This window comes from Trachypithecus francoisi, unplaced genomic scaffold (genome assembly GCF_009764315.1).
Source record: "Trachypithecus francoisi isolate TF-2019V2 unplaced genomic scaffold, Tfra_2.0 Lachesis_group17, whole genome shotgun sequence".
In the NCBI taxonomy this organism is placed as follows: Eukaryota; Metazoa; Chordata; class Mammalia; order Primates; family Cercopithecidae; genus Trachypithecus; species Trachypithecus francoisi.
Genome location: NW_022681462.1, coordinates 104,989,360 through 105,011,735, shown reverse-complemented (window position 1 = coordinate 105,011,735; position 22,376 = coordinate 104,989,360). Strand labels below are relative to the sequence as shown.

The following is a 22,376-nucleotide window of genomic DNA, read 5'->3' as shown; positions in this document are numbered from 1 at the left end:
TGTATGGCTACCATTGAGAAGTCTGTTGACGGATGAATTGAAGCTTCTTTATGTTATTTGCTTCTGTTCTCTTGCTGTTTCTAGGAATTTTTATCCTTGACCTTTTTTTTTTTTTTTTTCTTGAGACAGGGTCTCACTTTGTCACCCAGGCTGGAGTCTGATAGTATAATCACAGGTCACTGCAGTTTCAACCTCCTTTGGCTCAGATGATCCTGCCACATCAGCATCCCAAGTAGCTGGGACCACTGGTGTACACCACCATGCCTGGCTAATTTTTGTATTTTTTTTTTTTTTTTGTAGAAACAGGATTTTACCATGTTGCCCAGGCTGGTCTCAAAATCCTGGGCTCAAGCAATCCACCCATCTTGATCTCCCAAAGTGCTGGTTATAGGCATGAGCCATCATACCCAGCCTGTCCTTGACCTTTAGGATTTTTGAAAAGCCTTGGAGTAGTCTTATTTGGATACAATCTGTTTGGTTTTCTCTGACCTTTCTGTACCAGGATATTTATGTCTTCATCAAGTTTTGAAAAGTTTTCTATTATTTCTTTGGATAAGGTTTCTACCCCTTTCTCTTGCTCAACTCCCTCCTGAACACCAATAATTCTTAGATTTGGTCTTTTGGGGTAATTTTTTATATATTGTAAGCAATCTTAATTCTTTTTCATTTTTTTCTCCTGTGTATTTTTAAATAGCCCATTTTTGAGCTCACTGATTCTTTCCTCTGCTTGCTTCATTGTACTCTTAAGAGCCTCTAATGAATTTTTCGGTTCAGCAAATGTATTTTTCCATTCAAAGGTTTCTATTTGATTTAAAAAATCCTTTAAATCTCTTTGTTAAATTTCTCTGATAAACTTCTAAGCTGCTTTTGTGTGTTATCTTTGAGGTCACTGAGTTCCCTTAAAACTGCTATTTTGAATTATTGATCACAGCGTTCATATATCACTGCCTTACTATGATCAGTCACTGGTTCCTTGCTTTGTCCATTTGGGGATGTCACAGTTCTTTGCTGTTGTTTCTTATGGATGTACATCAATGCCTGTGCATTGAAGCATTAGTTATTTATTCCAGTCTTTTCTGTCTGGTTTGTTTCAGTTTCTGTTGAATATGTTTGCTTAAATGTAGGGAGTGTGCAATATTTTAGCTTCCCTGGGCCACATTGGAAGAATTGTCTTGGGCCACACATAAAATACACTAACACTAATGATAGCTGATGAGCCCCCCCAAAAAATAACAAAAATATCTCATACCGTTTTTAAGAAAGTTTATGGATTTGTGTTGGGCCACATTCAAAGCCACCATGGGCCTCATAAGACCCACTGGCCATGTGTTGGACAAGCTTAGCTTAGAGAATCTTTATAAATTTCCTGTTGATTTTATTTCCTGCTAGGTAGCTGCCTACTTTTCAGCACTAGATGGCACCTTAAGCCCAGGATTGCCTCATTTGTAGTACACAATCAAATTACTGCCCATCAGAATAGGGGAGGTCCCAGGGAGCATATTCTAGTGGTGTGAGAAGGTTAGCCAGGTGTTTGTCCCCAGGGGATCCATGGAACAAACCTCTTACAACATGGTGTTGCTGAACAGCAACTCTGATTTGGTGTTTCCTCTGTCTGAGTTACAGGGTTTGCAGGGCTGGGGATGTCTCACCCTCAGTGTGACGCCTCCACCTTATGGACCATGAGATGGGTCACTGTGGCCCCAATATCCCAGTGGCCATGCCTAAGGCAGGACCCTGTCCCATGAGTCAGGGCTGGGTCAAATAAAGGAGCCCTGCCTCTCAACCACACTCACCCAGGACTTAACCTCAGCAACAGGCATATGGGGCAGAATGAGAAGCCCTGATGTCCTTCCTGTCCTGGGAAGACAGCCCCGCAACCATGGGCTGCACTTGTTTGCATCCTGGGAAGACAGCCCCGCAACCATGGGCTGCACTTGTTTGCAGTCTCCACTTTGCTGATCTGGGAGAGGGTGTGAAGGTGAGGTCTTGGTTCAGACACTGCAGACTCTCACTGCTCTTACTGAATTTTAGCAGATATTCTTGAATAGATGTTCTGAATTTTCCGTATGCCCTTAGGACCATTTCCAGAGACCTGAAGTGTTTTCCCATCCCCCAACCCCCTAAATTTCACCAACTCCACTGAGGAACAGGACAGCAAAGCTCCTCCTGCTGTCATGCCAGAAGTGGTTCTCTGGAACCTTATTTTAGGTGCAATGTTTCTCTGGTTATGATGCTTTAAAGTGAGACATGAAAATGGAAAGATCTAAACACATGTTTACTAATATTAATTACTCACTGAAATCATCTGTTCTAAAAACAGTGTAAGACAATGAATGAGCAAAGCTTACAAGAGATTCAGGCCTTTTTCCCACTTGTTAATTTAACATACACTATGGAATAACTACTTTGAGCTACAGACTGAGCATTGGCCATATAATCATTTTCCTGACAATGTGTAGGTCAGAGCCAACAGCGTGTACGTTTCATGAAGGAAGGGCCATGGGTCCAGATTGTCATTTTCGTACACCTGACACTTAGCACAGCATGGGGAACAGAAAAGCTCAATAACTATTTGTTGTTAGATTTAATTGACAGAGTCCTTGTCCTTATGAAGTGAATAACCCAGTGGTGGACAGATAAGAAAAATAACTTTGGGAGGCCGAGGTGGGTGGATCACCTGAGGTCAGGAGTTCGAGACCAGCCTGGCCAACATGGCAAAACCCCGTCTTTACTAAAAGTACAAAAATTAGCCAGGCATGGTGGCGCATGCCTGTAATCTCAGCTACTGGGGAGACTGAGGCAGCAGAATCACTTGAACCTGGGAGGCGGAGGTTGCAGTGAGCCGAGATCGTGCCACTGCACTCCAGCCTGGGTGACAAGAGCGAGACTCTGTCTCAAAAAGAAAAGAAAAGAAAACAAAAAACTGCAAAATAGTGATACGTATAACAAAAGTATTTTGGCAGAGCCATAAACATTTCTATTTGACTATTTCTGATCTACCAAAATAGCAACTTTATGTGTCCAACCCAGTTTGTATAGGATTCATGAGTTGAAAGAGGGTCTAAAATAGCTTCTGAGTGGGAGCCCTGCTTTTCTGGGTTGAATATGAAGGAACCCTAAGCACATAATAGCTCTTTCCTAATTGGTCAGCATTGATGACCTGAAGAGGAAAGATGGGCAATGCCTGCAGGCAGATTTCACGTCCCAAGTCTTAGTGGCATCTTTAATTGCTCCATGAGGATTCCACCTGGGATCCAGGTGTAAAGGGAAAGGAAGCTGCGGAAAACCAGGCTGATGTCATGGGGACACATTGGGTGGGAATGGGTTGGTTTAAATGACATGTACTCAGAGGATGAAGAGTCATTTCTGGGATTCCTTGACAGTTGTGATTAAAAGCAACTTTGGATATTAACTCTGTAAAGAAGAATCTTATTTTTAAAAATGTGAAGTAGACTTTACTTTCAACAGATGAATATCTTCTATACCATTAAAGCCAATTATAATATTTAATGAACTAGAATGGCAGTGATACTCCTCTCACAGCCTAGCTCCTGCTGAATGACTCCCTCCAGGATGTTTTCTAGGGTTTTATGGTAATGAAGTTTTTGGTTTTTGTTGTTATTTGCAAGACTTCCATTGTTTTACCAAAAAATTTTCAGATCACTCATTTTCACCAAATTTGTAAAATAAAAACATATAGGGCTTGTTTTAGTACAATATTTTGATTAAATGAATTTTCTGTATTAAAAATGCTTGGTTTCCACCTTCTAGGAATTAATATTCGAAGAAACAAAACATTCATTCTACTAGAATCAGATGCTGTGAGTTGATTTTGGTAGCTATTTGCTCCTCTGCAGACCTAATTTCAGGCTGCTGTAGTTCTCAGTAGCAATTTGATTTTGTGAATATTATCTTTTGTATTCTCAATAACGTTGCTAAGCAGTGTGGTGTCGTAAAAATAAAAACATAAGGTTCTCTTGTCTGAGTCTGTGAGAGTCAGCAAGGCTCATTTCTAGCACGAAATATTATTTGTATGGTGAATTTCTCAAATGCTGTTTGACCTTGGAGTTGTTTATTTAATTAAAAAAACTTCAATGCCTACTGTGTGCCCAGACCTCTTCTAGGTAGAGAGAATACAAGAGCGGTACAGAAGTGAACAATACAGATAACTGGTCTGGCCTCCAAGGATTTCGCCTTCTGGGTTTGAGAGACTGATTTTAGCAGGAACTTAAAAAGATAATTTCAGGCTGTAATTAGAGCTCTGGAGTAAATAAGCAAGGGGATATGATAAAATGTAACCTGGGGAGCAGGCAGTGGCTGGATGGAGCGGGGAGGAGATAACTTCAGAGGATGGAGGGAAGGCTTTTCTGAGGCCATGCCTTTAAGGTGAGGAACATAAGTAGTCTTTTGGAGAGCTGGGAAAGTTGTTCTGGTACAGGATAATATCAAGTGCAAAGGCCCTGGGGCAGTGGGCTTGTTGTATTTGAGAAACAGCAGGCGGATGTGGCCAAAACCTACCAAGAGATGACACTGGAGAAGACAGGAGGGTCCTGTAGTTGATGATAAACAAGCAGCCATTTTTACAAACAATAACTAAGGCACCTTTCCTTTTCAGATGGTGGAATTGCACGACTTAGAGTATTAGGTACTGGACAAAAAGACTGGACTGCAACCGACCCCAAAGAACATGCAGACCTAGTGGCCATCACTTTTGGGGGTGTCTGTGTAGGATTTAGTAATGCTAAGTTTGGGCACCCAAACAATATAATAGGTAAGATGGTATTCTTGGAGCTGGCTTATTTAGGAAGTCTGGGTACCAGCATTAAATACCCCAGTATGGTCAGAAGGATTGAAAAGGAAAGGCACATCTCAAAGCATGGGAGTGGATGAGATTAATCTTCCATGTGTAGGATTTGATGCCTTTATGACATGAAGTAAGTCAACATTACCATTTTTCTACCTAATTTTGGCCTGAGTATCTGCTTTAAAAGGAAAAGTAAAACTTAACTAACGCTATGATTGTGAATTTACTGAAACATTAACTTTAATGAAAATAATTTATGTAGCAATGCTCAGATGCATGAGATCTGTAATTTAATTACAGCATTGTATTTGTCCTCATAGTTAAAATCATGCAGTTTACCATTCAACAATGTTATTTTCTGTAGGAGTCGGTGGGGCAAAGTCTATGGCGGATGGTTGGGAAACGGCAAGAAGGCTGGACCGGCCACCGATATTAGAAGTAAGAAGTTAAAAATAACTATGGTTTAAAGTTTTTCTAAAAAGTATTTTTTGGAACTTTTTTCATTTGAATAAACTTTTGCATATTTTAGAATCCTCATACGCATTGTTCAAAATGCTAATTACTATGATTTACTTTTTCCAAATTTCCCACTGTTTTCATGATAATATCAGGGCAGAGACTCAGAAGGCCAAACATACCGGTCATTGACAGCTACGCCAATGCATTTTTGGAACATTCCTCTGTTTCTTCAATAAAGAAACAAAAGGAGCTGTGATTTAATAATACAAAAGTTATGAATAAATATGTTGGGAGATCTGGGGAAGAACCACTAGTTTAGTAATTCTAAATATCTGTGTATCTCAGGATTATACCACTTATGTGAACTTGTGATGGACAGGGTGCCCTAGAGTCTATGCAGCTGTTTAATCTGGCCAGTAACTAATTTGAGATAGAGAAACCAAGATGAAGCAAAACAAAAAATACAATGCCTTTCAATTTGCAAATCCTACTGAAAACTTGGTCAGAAAAGTGCTCTCCCCTTCCTAAATTGAATTTCATGTCACCTGATGCTTTGAGATATCAGTGAACAAACTCTTCTTTCTCAAAACTAAGGTTTGAACGTACATCATGTATCAGTATAGGTTTGACCAACAAAATATGTACCTTGAAAGGTCAAAACAAACTAATTAGAGAACCTATGGACTGGATTAGATAAAGATTGCTGCACGTATAACATTTTGCAGGCATCTGTAATTGACACAGAAATTTAGAAAAACTTACCCGGGCCCCATGAACTCACAAATTGGCATGAGATATTTAAGAAATGATAGCAAAGAGGCAATTTACATGACAGTGATCTACACATCAGGCCCCAGGAAACACTCTTCTATAGTAAGAAATAAAAGAAGCACATCAACCTTTTTCACCCGTTGGTTTTCAGGACTGGTTTCTTGAATGACTCTAAGTTCATTTACCATTTTCTTCTCTTCTGAATTCCAGAATGATGACAATGGCATTCTCTTGGTTCCGGGTTGTGAATGGGCAGTTTTCCGATTGGCACATCCTGGAGTAATAACTCGAATTGAAATTGACACAAAATATTTTAAAGGTAAATGCAAAGCCATAAAGAAGTACCTTATAATTGGTGTGTTTATTCTAAATATTGAGTTCTATGGAAGTGGGACTGAGGACACTGGGCTCTCGGTGTGGATTCTCCACTTAAGCTGTGTAATTTTGAGCATGCTACTTTAACCCTTAGAACTCTATCTATCGATCTATTAATTTGAGATGGAGCCTTGCTGTGTCGCCCAGGCTGGAGTGCAGTGGTGCAATCTCGGCTCACTGCAACCTCCATCTCCAGGGTCTGAGCAATTCTCCTGCCTCAGTCTCCCGAGTAGCTGGGATTACAGGCACTCTACACAACACCCAGCTAATTTTTGTATTTTTAGTAGAGATGAGTTTTTGCCATGTTGGCTAGGCTGGTCTTGACCTCCTGACCTCAGGTGAGTCACCCACTGTGGCCTCCTAAAGTGCTGGGATTACAGGCCTGAGCCACTGTGCCCAACCCTTATTTATTTTTGAGATGGAGTCTTGCTTTGTCACCCAGATTGGAGTGCAGTGGCACGATCTTGGCTCACTGCAACCTCTACCTCCTGGGTTCAAGCGATTCTTCCTGCCTTAGCTTCCTGAGTAGCTGGGATTACAGGTGCCCGCCACCATGCCTGGCTAATTTTTGTATTTTTAGTAGAGGCGGGTTTCATCATGTTGACCAGGCTAGTCTCGAACTCCTGACCTCAGGTGATACGCCCATCTCAGCCTCCCAAAGTGGTGGGATTACAGGTGTGAGACATCATGCGCAGCCAACCCTTTGAACTTTAGTAACCCCTCTATAAAATTGACATTTGGGCTGGATGACCCCCAAAGTCATACAAGCTTCTATGACACTATCCAGCTCTTTACTATAGAGGCTCTACGTCCCCCTTGGAAAGAGCCTGTGAGAAGCACAGGGATGGGAGGGCAGCTTTTTACAGAGAAGGGTCCTAAGCAGATTGACTGCAGAAGAGGAGCGACCATTTCTTCCCCAGGCTTCACTTGTAAGACAGTGATTTACACATTTTAAAAACCGTGCACCTCTATTTGTTAAAAAAATATTTGGATAAACCACCCTGATATTCTGTATTTCCTTTCTTATGAAATACATATGTGTATTATTAAGACAATTCAAACGAAGTTGATACAATTTTATAATTGTTATGTGACATTTTATAAGTACTGGATTGAGTATTCCAGGCTAGCCATTTTTGAATAAATAGTGGCAGTTTATATTCATGTTTTGGGTGAGTGGTTTTTAAATGTCTTGGGAATTATTGTGACTTTACTCAATTATTAACCATTATATCAAGTTCAAGGCCAGGCTCATCAACAGTAGTGCCTATAATTATTTCAAGAAGTCTTGGTAATTTTAACTTATTTTGGAAAGACGGCATTTTATCTATTTTTTCTTTTAACTATTATTTTAGGTTCAAGGGTAAATGTGCAGGTTTGTTATGTAGGTAAACCTGTGTCATGGGGTTTTGGTATACAGATTATTTTGTCACCTAGGTTTCAAGTATAGTACCCAATAAGTATTTCTTTCTGATCTCCCTCCTCCCACCCTCCACCTTCAATTAGGCCTCAGCGTCCATGTGCCCATGTGTTCCCATTATTTAGCTGCCACTTATGAAAACATATGGTATTTGGTTTTCTGTTCCTGTGTTAGTTTGCTAAGAATAATGGTCTCCAGATGCATGCATCCATGTTGCTGCAAAGGACATTATCTCATTCTTTTTTATGGCTGCATAGTATTCTATGTTGTATATGTATCATATTTTCTTTAGCCAGTCTACAATTGATGGACATTTAGGTTGATTCCATGTCTTTGCTATTGTGAACAGTGCTGCAATGAACATACATGTACATGTCTTTATGGCAGAATGATTTATATTCCTTTGGTTATATACCAGTAATGGGGTTGCTAAGTCCAATGGTAATTCTGTTTTTAGTTCTCTGAGGAATCGTCACAACACCTTTCATGATGGCTGAACTAATTTACACTCCCATCAGCAGTGTGTACACGCTCCCTTCTCTCCACCACCTTGTCAGCAACTGTTATTTTTTGATTTTTTCATAACAGCCATTCTGACTGGTATGAGATTGTATCTCCCAGTGGTTTTGATGTGCATTTCTCTAATGATTAGTGATGTCGGCCATTTTTTCATATGCTTGTTGGCTGCATGTATGTCTTCTTTTGAGAAGCATCTGTTTATGTCCTTGGCCCACTTTTTAATGGGGTTGTTTTTTGCTTATAAATTTGTTTAAATTCCTTATAGATTCTGGATATTTGACCTTTGTCAGAGGCATAGGTTGCAAATATTTTCTCCCATTCCATAGGTTGTCTGTTTACTCTGTTGACAATTTATTTTGCTGTGCAGAAGCTCTTTAATCAGATCCCATTTGTCTTTTTTTTTTTTTTTTTTGCTTTTGTTGCAATTGCTTTTGGCATCTTCATCATGAAATCTTTGCCAGTTCCTATGTCCAGAATGGTATTTCCTAAGTTATCTTCCAGGGTGTTTATAGTTTCAGGTTTTACATTTAAGTCTTTAATCCATCTTGAGTTGATTTTTATATATGGTGTAAGGAAGGGGTCCTGTTTCAATCTTCTGTATATGGCTAGTCAGTTATCCCAGCACCATTTATTGAATTGGGAGTCATTTCTCCATTGCTTTTTTAAGACTGCATTTTAGATCCGGTTATGTGGCCATGGTTTTTACTTTTCAATGTGGCTGACTGAGGGTCAGGTGAAATGGCAGTTCTGGATTTTCTTGTTCACACATACTTGCATTTTTTGTGGTATATTTAATCCACAGTTCTCTGCATGAATGGTTTAAAATAACTTACTTATTTTTGTGAGGGATGCTTTAGATAAAACTAGTTAACAAACAGTATATCCACTTAAGCAGGCACCCAAAACTGCAACAGGTCATGAATCTACCACTGTCGATCACTCAGGATACCTCTGGTACATACAATACGATGACTGTAATGGAAATGAGGGAGCATGGCAGTATCCACTTATAGCAATAATATAGTAAGTTATATCAAATACACAAAGCTTAATATACATTCACATATGTATGTATATCAGACAAATAGAAATAGCAGCTCTAATGTTCTCTTCCTGCGTCCTTTGTGTCCGTATGTACCCCAGGAGCATGTTTGCCCACCCTGGAGACCACCGTTTTGAGAGATGGGCCACAAAGCGGGCATGTGAGCCTCAGCCTTCTCTTTTCCAGGGTTCTTAATTAGCAGCTCCTACTCTGTTGATCCTAAAGAGCCCCAACAGAAGTTGTGTCTTCTCAAAGAGAGTGGGACCTTCCCCCCAAGGACCTCTAACCCCACTGAGCACACGATTCCTGTGATATTCCAAAGAGAGAAGAATCCTTGGACCATATACTCTCACCTGAAGATGACTCAGAAATTCCCAAATACATGTGTGTGACTGGTGCCCAGCGCTAGCTAACATAAAACTCAGTATTTCCTTTTGATTGTCATGTTAAGAAATATGTCATAGGAAAATATTTTCCAGCTTCATAATAATTTCAGATGAGCCACATAGCAGTCTGCAAGTAATTAAATCTGCAATTGAGGAAGCTTCTCAAATACATTCAGATTTCAAAGTGAGAACGCTATACATTCAGACTGAAATGCGCCAGCCCCTTCACATATGGTGGACTGCTTCTGAGTCTTCTGAAAAAGAAATGTCTATTTCATGAGGCAATCTGAGCATCACAAACCAGTTTGTTCCTTCTCTCACATACTTCATACCTTTGCTTTTGCTCAGGAAGAGCAGGGACTTATTCTTTGCTGGGTTTTGGATCACGAGGTCAGGAGATCGAGACCATCCTGGCGAACACGGTGAAACCCCGTCTCTACTAAAAAAATACAAAAAACTAGCCGGGCGAGGTGGCGGCGCCTGTAGTCCCAGCTACTCGGGAGGCTGAGGCAGGAGAATGGCGTGAACCTGGGAGGCGGAGCTTGCAGTGAGCTGAGATCTGGCCACTGCACTCCAGCCTGGGCGACAGAGCAAGACTCCGTCTCAAAAAAAAAAAAAAAAGCATGATGTCTTATATGCCAAACTGAGTGTAAATGAGGGCAGAAAATCACGCTGTGTTTTGCTCCAACAGGCAACGCTCCTGACAGCTGTAAAGTGGATGGGTGCGTCCTGACAACTCAGGAAGAAGAAGATATGATCAAGCAAAAGTGGATTCTCCCGGCCCACAAATGGAAACCACTGCTTCCTGTGACCAAGGTTCGTGTGGCATGTTATTAGGAGCCAGCACTCAGACTATGCTATTTCCCTAAGATTCTCTTTTGAAGGATTAGGATACACTCCAAGGTTTCTGCTCAGTTTAATGGTAAAATGAATGAGGTTTAAAACCCCTATCTGAAAACTTAAATAAGAAGAAAGGCTCTATTTCTCTCCACTTTTGTATTTCCAAATTTTGTTAGAACAAAATTGTTACGTGCTCAGAATACATACATGGAAACATGTCTCTGCATGATGTTTAACTTTGTAGAAGGGGCTACTAGCACATTTAAAGCTATAATGGACCTGCAGGTGGACGCTCTGAGATATTCCGCAGGTGTCTTCTTTGATTTAGAAAGAGGGTCAGGCTGGAGGTGAGAGCTGCTCCCATGTGAAGATAGGGAATGATCTCTGGGAGAGACCAAGATGATCTCTCCTTTCATTTTCTTATCCATTTGCTTACGTATAATCAACTATGAGAAACAATTGGCGGGCATTTAGGTTGCCCATCAATTGTTTATTGGGGCCTGATTATTCATGTATTATTTGGGCATCCTATCCCTACTAGCAGATTTTCATGGAAAGCCAAATTTTCATCAATTAATAACGTATTTTAAAGCCCCTTCGCTTAAGTCCAAGCCAAAGGTTTGCCTGGGGCGTGGGCTCATTTGGCCACACCTGCCCTGTTAAGAGACTAGGGCCTCTGCATCTGCTTGCTTTTCAGCTGTCTCCCAACCAAAGTCACCTGTTCAATAGCCTGACCCTGGAGCTCCAAGATGTCATCACTCACGCCAGGCTCACCATCGTCCCCGATGGGGGAGTGAGCCGCCTTCGGCTCTGGGGCTTCCCCAGCTCCATCTGCCTCCTGAGGCCCCGGGAGAAGCCCATGATGAAGTTCTCGGTGGGCTTCAAAGCAAACCCTTAACACACACAAAGTCCCGGTGTCAGACACACAGCAGGAATTTCCCAGTCATAGTCTTCTTTTCAAGTGTTTTGAACACCTGGTGATTTAATAAAGTGGTCATCTCACAAATGGATCTCTGTATTTAATGTTGCTATGGGGCATTTGGTAGCTTACATACTGGCTACGGCTGTGAATGGTGGTCTCTAAGGAACTACTTTTTTTTTTTTTAACATTATAAGATATTGATATTGATAATATCAGTATTCTGTACCTTCGGTGTGGACTTCCAGCCATAACATGTAGCCTACAGTCTTTGAAACTTTGTCAAGCTCATCAAAACCTTTGGGAAAATATATTTCTAGAATCACTCAAGAGGACTGGCCTATCTTTACCCAGAGCAGGAACGATTCTTCCAAAGACCCCCTCTCCCTTTGAATCATTCTTAACCCCAATGAGGGTGCGTTCTGAACGGCACACGCCTCACACCGCACACCAGCGCTATAGCGCTGCCCCTCACCGGCTCCGAGTGGCTCCGCACAGCTCCTCCTCTGGTGGAAAAGCTCAAATTCTCCACTCTGGGCCAGGAGTCCTAGAAGATTTGGGGTCTGAACCGGTCAAATTCAACCCAAGATCAAAGAAACAGAGGTTCAAAAATGTGAAGCAGCTCCCAGTACCCATGCAGTGTTGACTGTCAATATGGTCCTGGGCTCTCCATAGCCCCCCTCTACCGCTTCTACAGAGGAGGGCGGCGAGTGTAGGGGGAGGGGGCACGGTGGGCGTCCCAGGGAGCTCAGCACAACCATTCTGGCCTCCTCCTCCTCCTCTTTTCCTGGGCTCTGCCTTCACGCCAGTCACCTCCCCGGGCTCCGCGTTGCCCCCTCACCTGTCTCCGCCCTGTGCTGCGCCTCACCTGCTTGGTCTCCCCATTACCCAATCACCTGTCCCTGCCCTGTGCCGCCCCTCATCTGCCCGGGCTCCCCGCTGCATCCCTCACCTGTCCCTGTCCTATGCCGCCCCTCACCTGCCTGGGTTCCCCGTTGCCCCCCTCCTGCCCCGACCTCTCGCCCCTCGCCCTGGCAGCCAGGCGGTCACAATCGCCCAGGGTCGCGTCAACACGCAGCCTCCCTCCGCCTAGCAGCCCCGTCCAGTCCCCGTCCCGCGCCCGCGGCTGGAGAGGACCTTCCGTCGGCGGTGCCTGGGCCTGGGCACGGCTCTGCAGGCGTCGCTGCCCGCGCTGTCGCAGCCTCCCGGCCCCCCGGCGAGCGAGGAGTGGGGCGCGGCCATGGGCACCCGCGGGCCCTCCGCGCTGGTGGACACCACGCCCGCCAAGACCATCGTGGTGTACCGCAACGGGGACCCGTTCTACGTGGGCAAGAAGTTCGTGCTGTCACGGCGCTGCGCGGCCACCTTCGAGGCGCTGCTGGAGCAGCTCACGGAGCAGGTGGACGTCCCGTTCGGCGTGCGCGGCCTCTTCACGCCCACGCGTGGGCACCAGGTGCTGGGCCTGGACGCGCTGCAGGCCGGCGGCAAGTACGTGGCGGCGGGCCGCGAGCGCTTCAAGGAGCTCGAGTAAGTGTGCCCGTGGCCCCCGCGGCCTCTTGGGTCTGAGCGTGGTCAGGGCCGTGCTCCCCAGGTGTCCTCCCCAGGCTTCCCTCCCGGCTCAGGCGCCCGTCTTCCGGAGTCGATCTAGTGCTGCCAGCGTCTGGCCGCCCCAGGCCACGTGGTTTTCTGGGGGTGAAGCCGAGGCAGCCCCGCCCCCAGGGCCCCTTCCTGTGGGGCAGGGCGGGCCCTCGCCGGCAGCGAATCAGGACCGCTCCAGAGACTGCGCGGAGGGCGTGGGGGAGGGGCATCATGGGGCAGAAACATGGGGGGTGTGGAGGAGGGTGTGGGGGGGGGTGTGGGGGAGGGGTGTGGGGGAGGGCGTGGGGGAGGGGGGTGGGGGAGGGCGTGGGGGAGGGCGTGGGGGAGGGCGTGGGGGAGGGGTGTGGGGGAGGGCGTGGGGGAGGGGTGTGGGGGAGGGCGTGGGGGAGGGGTGTGGGGGAGGGCGTGGGGGAGGGGTGTGGGGGAGGGCGTGGGGGAGGGGTGTGGGGGAGGGCGTGGGGGAGGGGTGTGGAGGAGGGCGTGGGGGAGGGGTGTGGAGAGGGGCGTAAGGGTGGGGGGAGGGACATGGGGGACGTGGGGGCAGGGCCTGGGAATGGGGCGGGTTGGGCAGTTCCCATTTGAAATAGCTCGGGGTGGCCCCTCTAACTGTGTTCATCACTTGGGCCTGCGTGCATTTTCAAGCTTGCCTTTAATTAATGAAACTATGCCCTCCCACGGTTTGTGTCTGTAATCCCGTTCTTGCAGCCTGTGTCTGCTTTCTGTGATCTCAGCTGCTTTTCTCTCCTGGTCCTTTATTTCCTTGTAGGTGTACTTACTTTTTGACTGTGAACTACTCCTTTTGTATAGCTTTGTGTGGGGACATTCTTCGAGGGCTGAGATAAAAGTGAAATTCCCCAGAGAGGATTTCCATTTTCTTTCAAATGCTCCCAGTTCAAAAATGCTCTGAATTAAATCAGCATCTTGAGTTTTGTTTGTTGTGTTTTGAAAAAGTAGTAGGATTTAGTGTGAGGGCTGGTGTATGGTTCCAAATTCTTAGTGGTATTTGCAAAGATGTGAATTTACCATTTGGTTGTTTCTGAAGAAAATCGTAAGTCACAGGCATCACAGTTGCTAAGAGGTGGAATCTGGATTAGCATATTTCAGAGTGAAATTTATTACTATGATAATCCTGTTATGTATGAGAATTTGTGGACAAAATTATATTCCTTTATAGCCATGTAATTTGTGAGTATTTTTTCTGGGCAAGGCAGGTGATGTCAATATCTAGAACAGACATCCCACCCAGGATCCAGTGTTGAGTGCTGTTTTACAATTAAAGAATATATTTCTACAAAAACCGACTTTAAAGTCCTTTTTGATACACATATAATGAGAAGTATTTAACTTTATCCTAAGACATTTCCTTGTAAAACTGGCCTGTGTTTTACATGTTAGCAAACGGGGAAGGAGACATATCAAGCACCTGCCATGAAGCCTGGAGCATGCCTAGGAGATGTTACTCTTTCCTCTTGCTGTGGGGCTAGACGCTTTCCAGCAGACCCTGTTATACCTCCAGTTTTGTAGAGAGAGTCTCAAGTCTCATGGTTTATTTAAAATGTTTTGGACATGTAGCAAAAGTATTGAGAAAAAATTGAGATGTTTTTCTTCCCAGTGCTTTTACTGTTTATGATTACTTTTTGGGAGGAAAGACATGTCACCCACTGCAGACGGAGGGGAGTTGGGGTCTGTGTGGCACACAGCCTGGGTTATTTTGCGTTATCTATTATCTATGCATCTTCATTGCTGTAAAATAGATGAGCCATGTCCGCATGTGAAGTTCAACACAGAGAGCACGTGGGGTTCCTTTTCTTCAGGTTTTTTAAGGTCAATGAGTATGAAATTGGAATTCAGACTTTGGTGAACAAAGCTCTGAAAAGTGTGGCTGGATTTTCAGTGGTATTAGTAAAGTAAAGTAGCTCTTGGAAATTTATATTCTGTAATTGCTAAACCATTGAGCAGTGCAATTAATTTTCACCGGAAGATAATATTCTAATTGTGTCACCAGCAAATAAACTTTGAAGTGAAGCCTGTTGATATGTTAGTGATCCGGGAGCTCCCCTCGTTATAGTGGTTTTGAGACGGTGCATTAAAAAGACAAACACCAACAAATCTATCCAATATCCAATCATTACTCAGACATTTCCTGGAATAAAATAATTTGAGACCCAAAGAACATAATTTTTTTCTTTATAAAACAAAATATTGTAAGATAATATTTACTTTTCAAAACAATTTAAAGTGTCTAGGCTTTATAGCCTAGAATTAATATTTCTTTTGTGGAGAAAGTCATATTTACAACAAAATCTAAATCAGGGTGTTGCGTATGTGTGCACGCATGTGTGTGTGTGCGTGTATGTGTCTGTGTGTGTTTAGGGGCGGGACCCCAAAGAATTTGAATGCTTAGGAATATTACCCTGTTTACCTTCGAGCTGGTTGCTGAGACATGAGTGTGAACGTGCTATTTGAATCAAACTGTCCTCATTCTTCCTCAACCCAGCTTTTTCCTCTCATCTCCCTGGCCACCCATTTGTACCTGGGAACTAGCAGATGACAGGAGAAAGAGGAAAAGTGGGTGGACAGGAAGTTGTCATAGATGACAGGAATGCTGGCCTCAGAGCCAGAGACTGGTGGAATTTAATCCTGGCTTTCTCTACCTGACTAATGTTTAACAAGTTAACCTCTCCAAGACTTGGTGTCCTCATCAATAAAGCAGGCTTAACATCCACTCTGCGGTACAGTTGGGAGAATGGAATGAATGCCGTACGGTAAAGTGCCTGGCACTGGTTCTCATGGGTGGTTTCTTCCCTTCCTTTGTTCTCTGGAAGTAGCCAGGAGGGAGCTTGCACCTGCTGGTCCCATCTCGGCTTTATAGACCCACTCCCTGCCCACCTCAAGGCAAGCCAAGCCCACCCAGCAGGCTTCTCTAAGTGCCTGGGTTAAAGACCTCAGGTCATAGGCTCTCTGAGGAACTATTTGTCCTTTCTTTCTGTTTTTATATGTTCTTGGGAGCGCAACATTGAAATAATAAATAGTATTTTGTGTTTTTGTAGGATCTTTTTATGTGTTTTTCTGTGTTAAATTTTATTTTTTGGTTCCATGTAATGAAAGTCAGATGTCTCATTTGGGAGGTTAGTGTTCATAAACAAATATGGAATTTGGGAATTTAGAACAAATTTAAAATATTTATTTGGAAAAGACGAAGACTAGACTAAGCTAGTGAAGAGTGGGTACAAGGGCCTCCAGGCAAGTGGAGAGGCTCAGGCCGAACTCAGCCAGCAGCCATGTTTTGTTTGGTTCACACAGTTTTCGAAGATTTGCGTTGGCTGCAGCATTTTATAATTGGGAGAATTCATGTAATAAGATGAACTTTTGGTCTGCCTTGGAAAAAACAGAGGATTTGATTGTTCAGAGGACAATCAAATGGTTGTAGTTGCGCGCATCTCCACTATCTGGACCTGTGAGGCCCTGTCCACCGCAGAAGGGAAGGGACGCTCCCACTGGCCACAGCCCCCACCTTTGTCCCTGAGACCACCCTTGGCGAGGGTCATCATTTACTTGACCAGTTTCTGTGGGGACCTGCGTCTGTGACTCTTTATTGAACACTTAGTTATTTCTTCCCCTTCTATTTACCAGTCTAAGTTGACCCTTCTCTGAATATTGCTAAAACTATCAAAAACAATAACAATCTCAAATACATTTTTTTAAATCAGGAAGAAACCTTAGTATCACATATAAATTTGAAGGTATTATTTATTACCCATGAAAACGTTTTATATTTGAGGAACATGGAAGTCCCAAAAGTCCCCAACAGTAAAAAAAACATTGTGTTAGTAGGGCTCAGACATATTTTATGCTGGTGACTCTTTTCCAGTTTGCAGTTTTGGCAAAAGGGGAACAGTGTTGAATTTCTGTGAGCCAGGAGGGAGCGGTGGGGATGCAGATGAGCTGGAGGAGAGTCTGGGTTTCTGTTCCGACCTTAGCCTGTCATGAGAACATTGATGAGCCTGCAGTTCTGGGCCTTCAGCGACCTGGTTAAAATATGCTGTTGAATTAGATGATTTCTCAGGTTTCTCTTTAATAAAATTACATGAGGGAAAGCAATGTCACTTAAGAGACACTTTCAAGGGGCAGTGCCAGTGGTAGCCAGTGTGAAAACTGTCCTACGACAGCATTGCTATTGTATTCTGATGTGGATTCTAACACCGAGACAATTTTAGATTCTAGTTCCAAATTGCTGTGGGGTCGTATCTATTAAGCCGGAAAAGGGCTCATTTCTAAAGAGTCTGGAACTTTCTGTGTAAATATCTTCCTTCTAATGATGTTTTCTTCTTTCTTCTTTTGCAGTTATATTCATATAGTTCCCCGAAAACCTGCAAAGATAAGGAAGTTGAAGGAAGTAAGTGTTCGTTTCTAACAACTAATAATGGAATACATTGGCCAACTTAGTAAAAATGTAAATGTCAGCATAGAATAATTGAAGTTTTACAGAAGCAATGTTTGGAAGGGAATGCCTGCAGAGATGTGTTGCTCTTGAAGTCAGAACACGCTGTGCAAGCTTGTCATACTTGTCAAAGCACTTAAGTAACCAAGTGGCGGAAGGCAGTGAAGAGAGGCTAAAATGTGCGGAGGGAGATAGTCATCTTTGAGGCATACTGTGCAATTAATTGAAGTTTTCATTTTCCTTTTGTTTTGGGGGGGTTTGAAAAGACAAGTCTCAGGAAAAGTTATTTAGAGTTATGCAATGTTGAAGCTAATTATAATGCTAAATTTAAAGATTTGTCCCAAGTTCTCAACATTTTTGTACTTGATAGACATTTATTAGGTCTACAGGACAGAACATTCCATCACACCGTTCTTATCACTTGATTCTTAGTAAAAATTTAATTTAATTTAATTTGTTTAAAGAGACATTCCTTTTTTATAAGCAATAAAAACCACAGTTTTAAGTCAGATAGTCTGTTGATATTTAGAATTTAACATTTTTACTTAAAATGGACTTATTTTGTGGATTATTACACAAGTGAGTTATTTTGAGGGCATCTACTTCTCTGAGTTGCAATATTGCTGTTCTTAAATTTCCTCACCTGTAAAATGGAGATGATAACAGATATCTCAGAAGCTTGTTGTAAGGACTAAATGATAAAATATATATAATGTGCCAGCACTAGTTAAGTGCTTCCCCTCTACATCTGACAGAAGCTGCTCTTCTCTGTGTCTTTGGAGCGCCACCCAGAGCTCCATGCAGGACACGCCAGTAGCCCCAGCATTGTTCACAAGCACCAGCTTGCAGAAGCATTCTGCTGCTTTCTTGGAGTCTGCCCTTGAGGGCAGTTAAAATAAGTCAAATGTATTACTTTACTCACCTTAAATTGTAACTTGCCAAGGACGAGAGGGCAAGTTTCCAACTAGAAAGCAATTCTGGCAGTCACCGAATTTAGAGCGTGGAAATGATTTGTGATCATCCTGATACCTCTGTACCTGTTTCCCCTCTCCATGTGGGGCTAGGAGTGGGATTAAGCAATAATTCTGGAAATCACCTTTGAGAACACTTGTTAGAGTTTGAGTCTCAGTTCATCCTTTGCATATTTCAGTGATTTAAATAAGATATGACTTAAAAGGCAATATTTTAGGATAGGGAGGAAATTTCAGACTATCTTGTCAAAACTTCTTTTTTTCTAGTAGAGGAAGCCTTGGTCTACAGACATGAAACGCTGAGCAGGCACACCAGGATTTCCACACCCATGCTGGCCTTATCCTCCTAGGGCAGGGATTAGGTTGCTGGGCACTCACTCACTCTATGAGGCTATAGTTACCCAAAAGAGTTTAAAAATTTTTTATTTTTGAATTTCCACTTTGTTCATTTCGAAAATGTGATTATAAACATAGTTCTCATTGAGAGAGGTGTCAAAAATACTGTGCAGAAAATCAAAACTACGGTGAGATACCATCTCACACCAGTCAGCATGGTTATATAAAAATTATTTTATATTTTTTTCTTCAACTTTTAAGTTCAGGAGCACACGTGCAGGATGTACAGGTTTGTTCCATAGGTAAACCTGTGCCATGGTGGTTTGCTGCACAAATCATCCCATCACCTACGTATGAATCCCTGCATCCTTTAGCTACTCTTCCTGATGCTCTCCCTCCCCTCATTCCTCCTCTCCGACAGGTGCCAGTGTGTTTGTTCCCCTCCCTGTGTCCACATATTCTTATCATTCAGCTCCCACTTACAAGTGAGAACATGGGGTGATTGGTTTTCTGTTCCTGCATTAGTTTGCTGAGGATAATGGCTTCCAACTCCATCCATGTCCCTGCATGAGTACATTGTGTGATGCTGAGGTTTAGGGTATAATTTATTCTGTCACCCAGGCAGGGAGCATAGTATCCAATAGTTAGTTTTTCAACCCTTGCCCCATTCCCTCCCTCCCCCATCTATTAGTATTAGTCCCCAGTGTCTACTGTCATCATCTTTACACCCACGAGTACCTACTGTTTCGCTCCCACTTGTAGGTGGGAACATGGAGTATTTGGTTTTCTGTTCCTGTGTTAATTTACTTAGGACAATGGCTCCAGCTGCATCCATGTTCTTTTTTATGGCTGCATAGTATTCCATGGTGTATATGTACCAAATTTTCTTTATCCAGGCCACCGCTAATGGGCACAAGGTTGATTCAGTGACTTTGCTACAGTGAATAGTGCTGCAATGAACGTATGAGTGCATGTGTCTTTTTAGTAGAATGATTATTTTCTTTTTTGAATGGTAGTTCTGTTTTAAGTTCTTTGAGAAACCTCCAACGGCCCTGCACAGAAGCTGAACTAATTACATTCCCAGCAACAGTGTATAAGCATTCCCTTTTCTCCACAGTCTCACCAGCACCTTCTGTTTTTTAACTTTTTAAAAATAGCCATTCTGCTATTATTAAAAAGTCAAAAAACAACAGATGCTGGCAAGGTTGTGGAGAAAGAGAACACTTTTACACTGTTGGTGGTGGGGAGTGTAAATTAGTTCAACCATTGTGGAAGACAGCATGGTGACTGCTCAAAGACCTAGAGGCAGAAATAGCATTTGGCCCAGCAATCCCATTACTGGGTATGTACCCAAGGGAATATAAATCATCCTGTCATAAAGATACATGCACAGGTATGTTCGCTGCAGCACTATTCACAATAGAAAAGATGTGGGACCAACCTAAATACCCATCAATGACAGACTGGATAAAGAAAATGTGGTACATATACACCATGGAATACTATGCAGCCATAAAAAAGAATAAGACCATGTTCTTTTTTTTTTTTTTTAATTATACTTTAAGTTCTAGGGTACATGTGCACAACGTGCGAGTTTGTTACATATGTATACTTGTGCCATGTTGGTGTGCTGCACCCATCAACTTGTCAGCACCCATCAACTCGTCATTTACATCAGGTATAACTCCCAATGCCATCCCTCCCCCCCGACCCCATAATAGGCCCCGGTGTGTGATGTTCCCCTTCCAGAGTCCAAGTGATCTCATTGTTCAATTCCCACCTATGAATGAGAACATGCGGTGTTTGGTTTTCTGTTCTTGTGATAGTTTGCTGAGAATGATGGTTTCCAGCTGCATCCATGTCCCTACAAAGGACACGAACTCATCCCTTTTTATGGCTGCATAGTATTCCATGGTGTATATGTGCCACATTTTCTTAATCCAGTCTCTCACTGATGGACATTTGGGTTGATTCCAAGTCTTTGCTATTGTGAATAGTGCCGCAATAAACATACGTGTGTATGTGTCTTTATAGCAGCATTATTTATAATCCTTTGAGTATATACCCAGTAATGGGATGGCTGGGTCATATGATATTTCTAGTTCTAGATCCTTGAGGAATCGCCATACTGTTTTCCACAATAGTTGAACCAGTTTACAATCCCACCAACAGTGTAAAAGTGTTCCTATTTCTTCACATCCTCTCCAGCACCTGCTGTTTCCTGACTTTAATGATTGCCATTCTAACTGGTGTGAGATGGTATCTCATTGTGGTTTTGATTTGCATTTCTCTGATGACCAGTGATGATGAGCATTTTTTCATGTGCCTGTTGGCTGTATGCATGTCTTCTTTTGAGAAATGTCTATTCATATTCTTTGCCCACTTTTTGATGGGGTTGTTTGTTTTTTTCTCGTAAATTTGTTTGAGTTCTTTGTAGATTCTGGATATTAGCCCTTTGTCAGATGAGTAGATTGCAAAAATTTTCTCCCATTCTGTAGGTTGCCTGTTCACTCTGATGGTAGTGTCTTTTGCTGTGCAGAAGCTCTTTAGTTTAATTAGATACCATTTGTCAATTATGACTTCTGTTGCCATTGCTTTTGGTGTTTTAGACATGAAGTCCTTGCCCATGCCTATGTCCCGAATGGTATTACCTAGGTTTTCTTCTAGGGTTTTTATGGTTTTAGGTTTAACATTTAAGTCTCTAATCCATCTTGAATTAATTTTCGTATAAGGAGTAAGGAAAGGATCCAGTTTCAGCTTTCTACTTACGGCTAGCCAATTTTCCCAGCACCATTTATTAAATAGGGAATCCTTTCCCCATTTCTTGTTTTTGTCAGGTTTGTCAAAGATCAGATGGCTGTAGATGTGCGGTATTATTTCTGAGGGCTCTGTTCTGTTCCATTGGTCTATATCTCTGTTTTGGTACCAGTACAATGCTGTGTTGGTTACTGTAGCCTTGTAGTATAGTTTGAAGTCAGGTAGCGTGATGCCTCCAGCTTTGTTCTTTTGACTTAGGATTGTCTTGGCAATGCGGGGTCTTTTTTGGTTCCATATGAACTTTAAAGCAGTTTTTTCCAATTCTGTGAAGAAAGTCATTGGTAGCTTAATGGAGATGGCATTGAATCAAGACCATGTTCTTTGCAGGGACATGGGTGGAGTTGGAAGCCATTATCCTCAGCAAAAATAATTTTTAAACTCTTTTGAGTAACTATAGCCTCATAGAATGAGTGCCCACAACCTAGTGCCTGCTGTAGGAAGACATGATTTTTAATGCCTGAAAACTATTCCACCATGTGAATTTATCATAATTATTTAGCCCATCTTCTTTGAGCAGACTTTTGCCTTTTTGCTATTTTAAACAGTGATATAATGTAACAGACCCTTTGTGGAGACACGTTTGTTCACATAAATGATTATTTATAGAGAAGTAGAATTAATATGCATTATTTTAATCTCCTTACTATTTACTTCTGGATTAGATTCCGTAATATTTC

General features: G+C 42.7%; 2 protein-coding genes and 1 long non-coding RNA gene across 10 annotated transcripts in view; 2 read left to right on the top strand and 1 right to left on the bottom strand.

Moving 5' to 3' along the window:
- The window catches only part of ALLC (allantoicase), a 46,089-nt gene extending 34,467 nt beyond the window's left edge, over positions 1–11,622 (top strand). For 2 of the 3 annotated variants that reach the window (XM_033176649.1, XM_033176651.1), the window contains exons 8-12: positions 4,616–4,771; positions 5,169–5,242; positions 6,245–6,353; positions 10,468–10,592; positions 11,314–11,622. In XM_033176649.1, the coding sequence (XP_033032540.1) occupies positions 4,616–4,771; positions 5,169–5,242; positions 6,245–6,353; positions 10,468–10,592; positions 11,314–11,514 (665 nt within the window). In that variant the 3' untranslated portion in view covers positions 11,515–11,622. The remainder of the gene's footprint in view (positions 1–4,615; positions 4,772–5,168; positions 5,243–6,244; positions 6,354–10,467; positions 10,593–11,313) is intronic. The other variant, XM_033176650.1, reaches the window with a different exon arrangement.
- LOC117062785 lies at positions 3,524–19,721 on the bottom strand. The gene is made up of 3 exons (XR_004428586.1): positions 19,615–19,721; positions 18,800–18,801; positions 3,524–3,536 (listed from the first exon to the last, which is right to left on the bottom strand). It is a non-coding gene; the product is annotated as an uncharacterized LOC117062785 (long non-coding RNA).
- DCDC2C (doublecortin domain containing 2C) overlaps positions 12,611–22,376 on the top strand; it is a 134,909-nt gene continuing 125,143 nt past the window's right edge. For 5 of the 6 annotated variants that reach the window (XM_033176647.1, XM_033176645.1, XM_033176644.1 and 2 more), the window contains exons 1-2: positions 12,611–13,062; positions 17,479–17,530. In XM_033176647.1, coding sequence (XP_033032538.1) covers positions 12,776–13,062; positions 17,479–17,530 — 339 coding nt within the window. In that variant the 5' untranslated portion in view covers positions 12,611–12,775. Of the gene's footprint in view, positions 13,063–15,770; positions 15,900–17,478; positions 17,531–22,376 lie in introns of those variants that run through there. The other variant, XM_033176648.1, reaches the window with a different exon arrangement.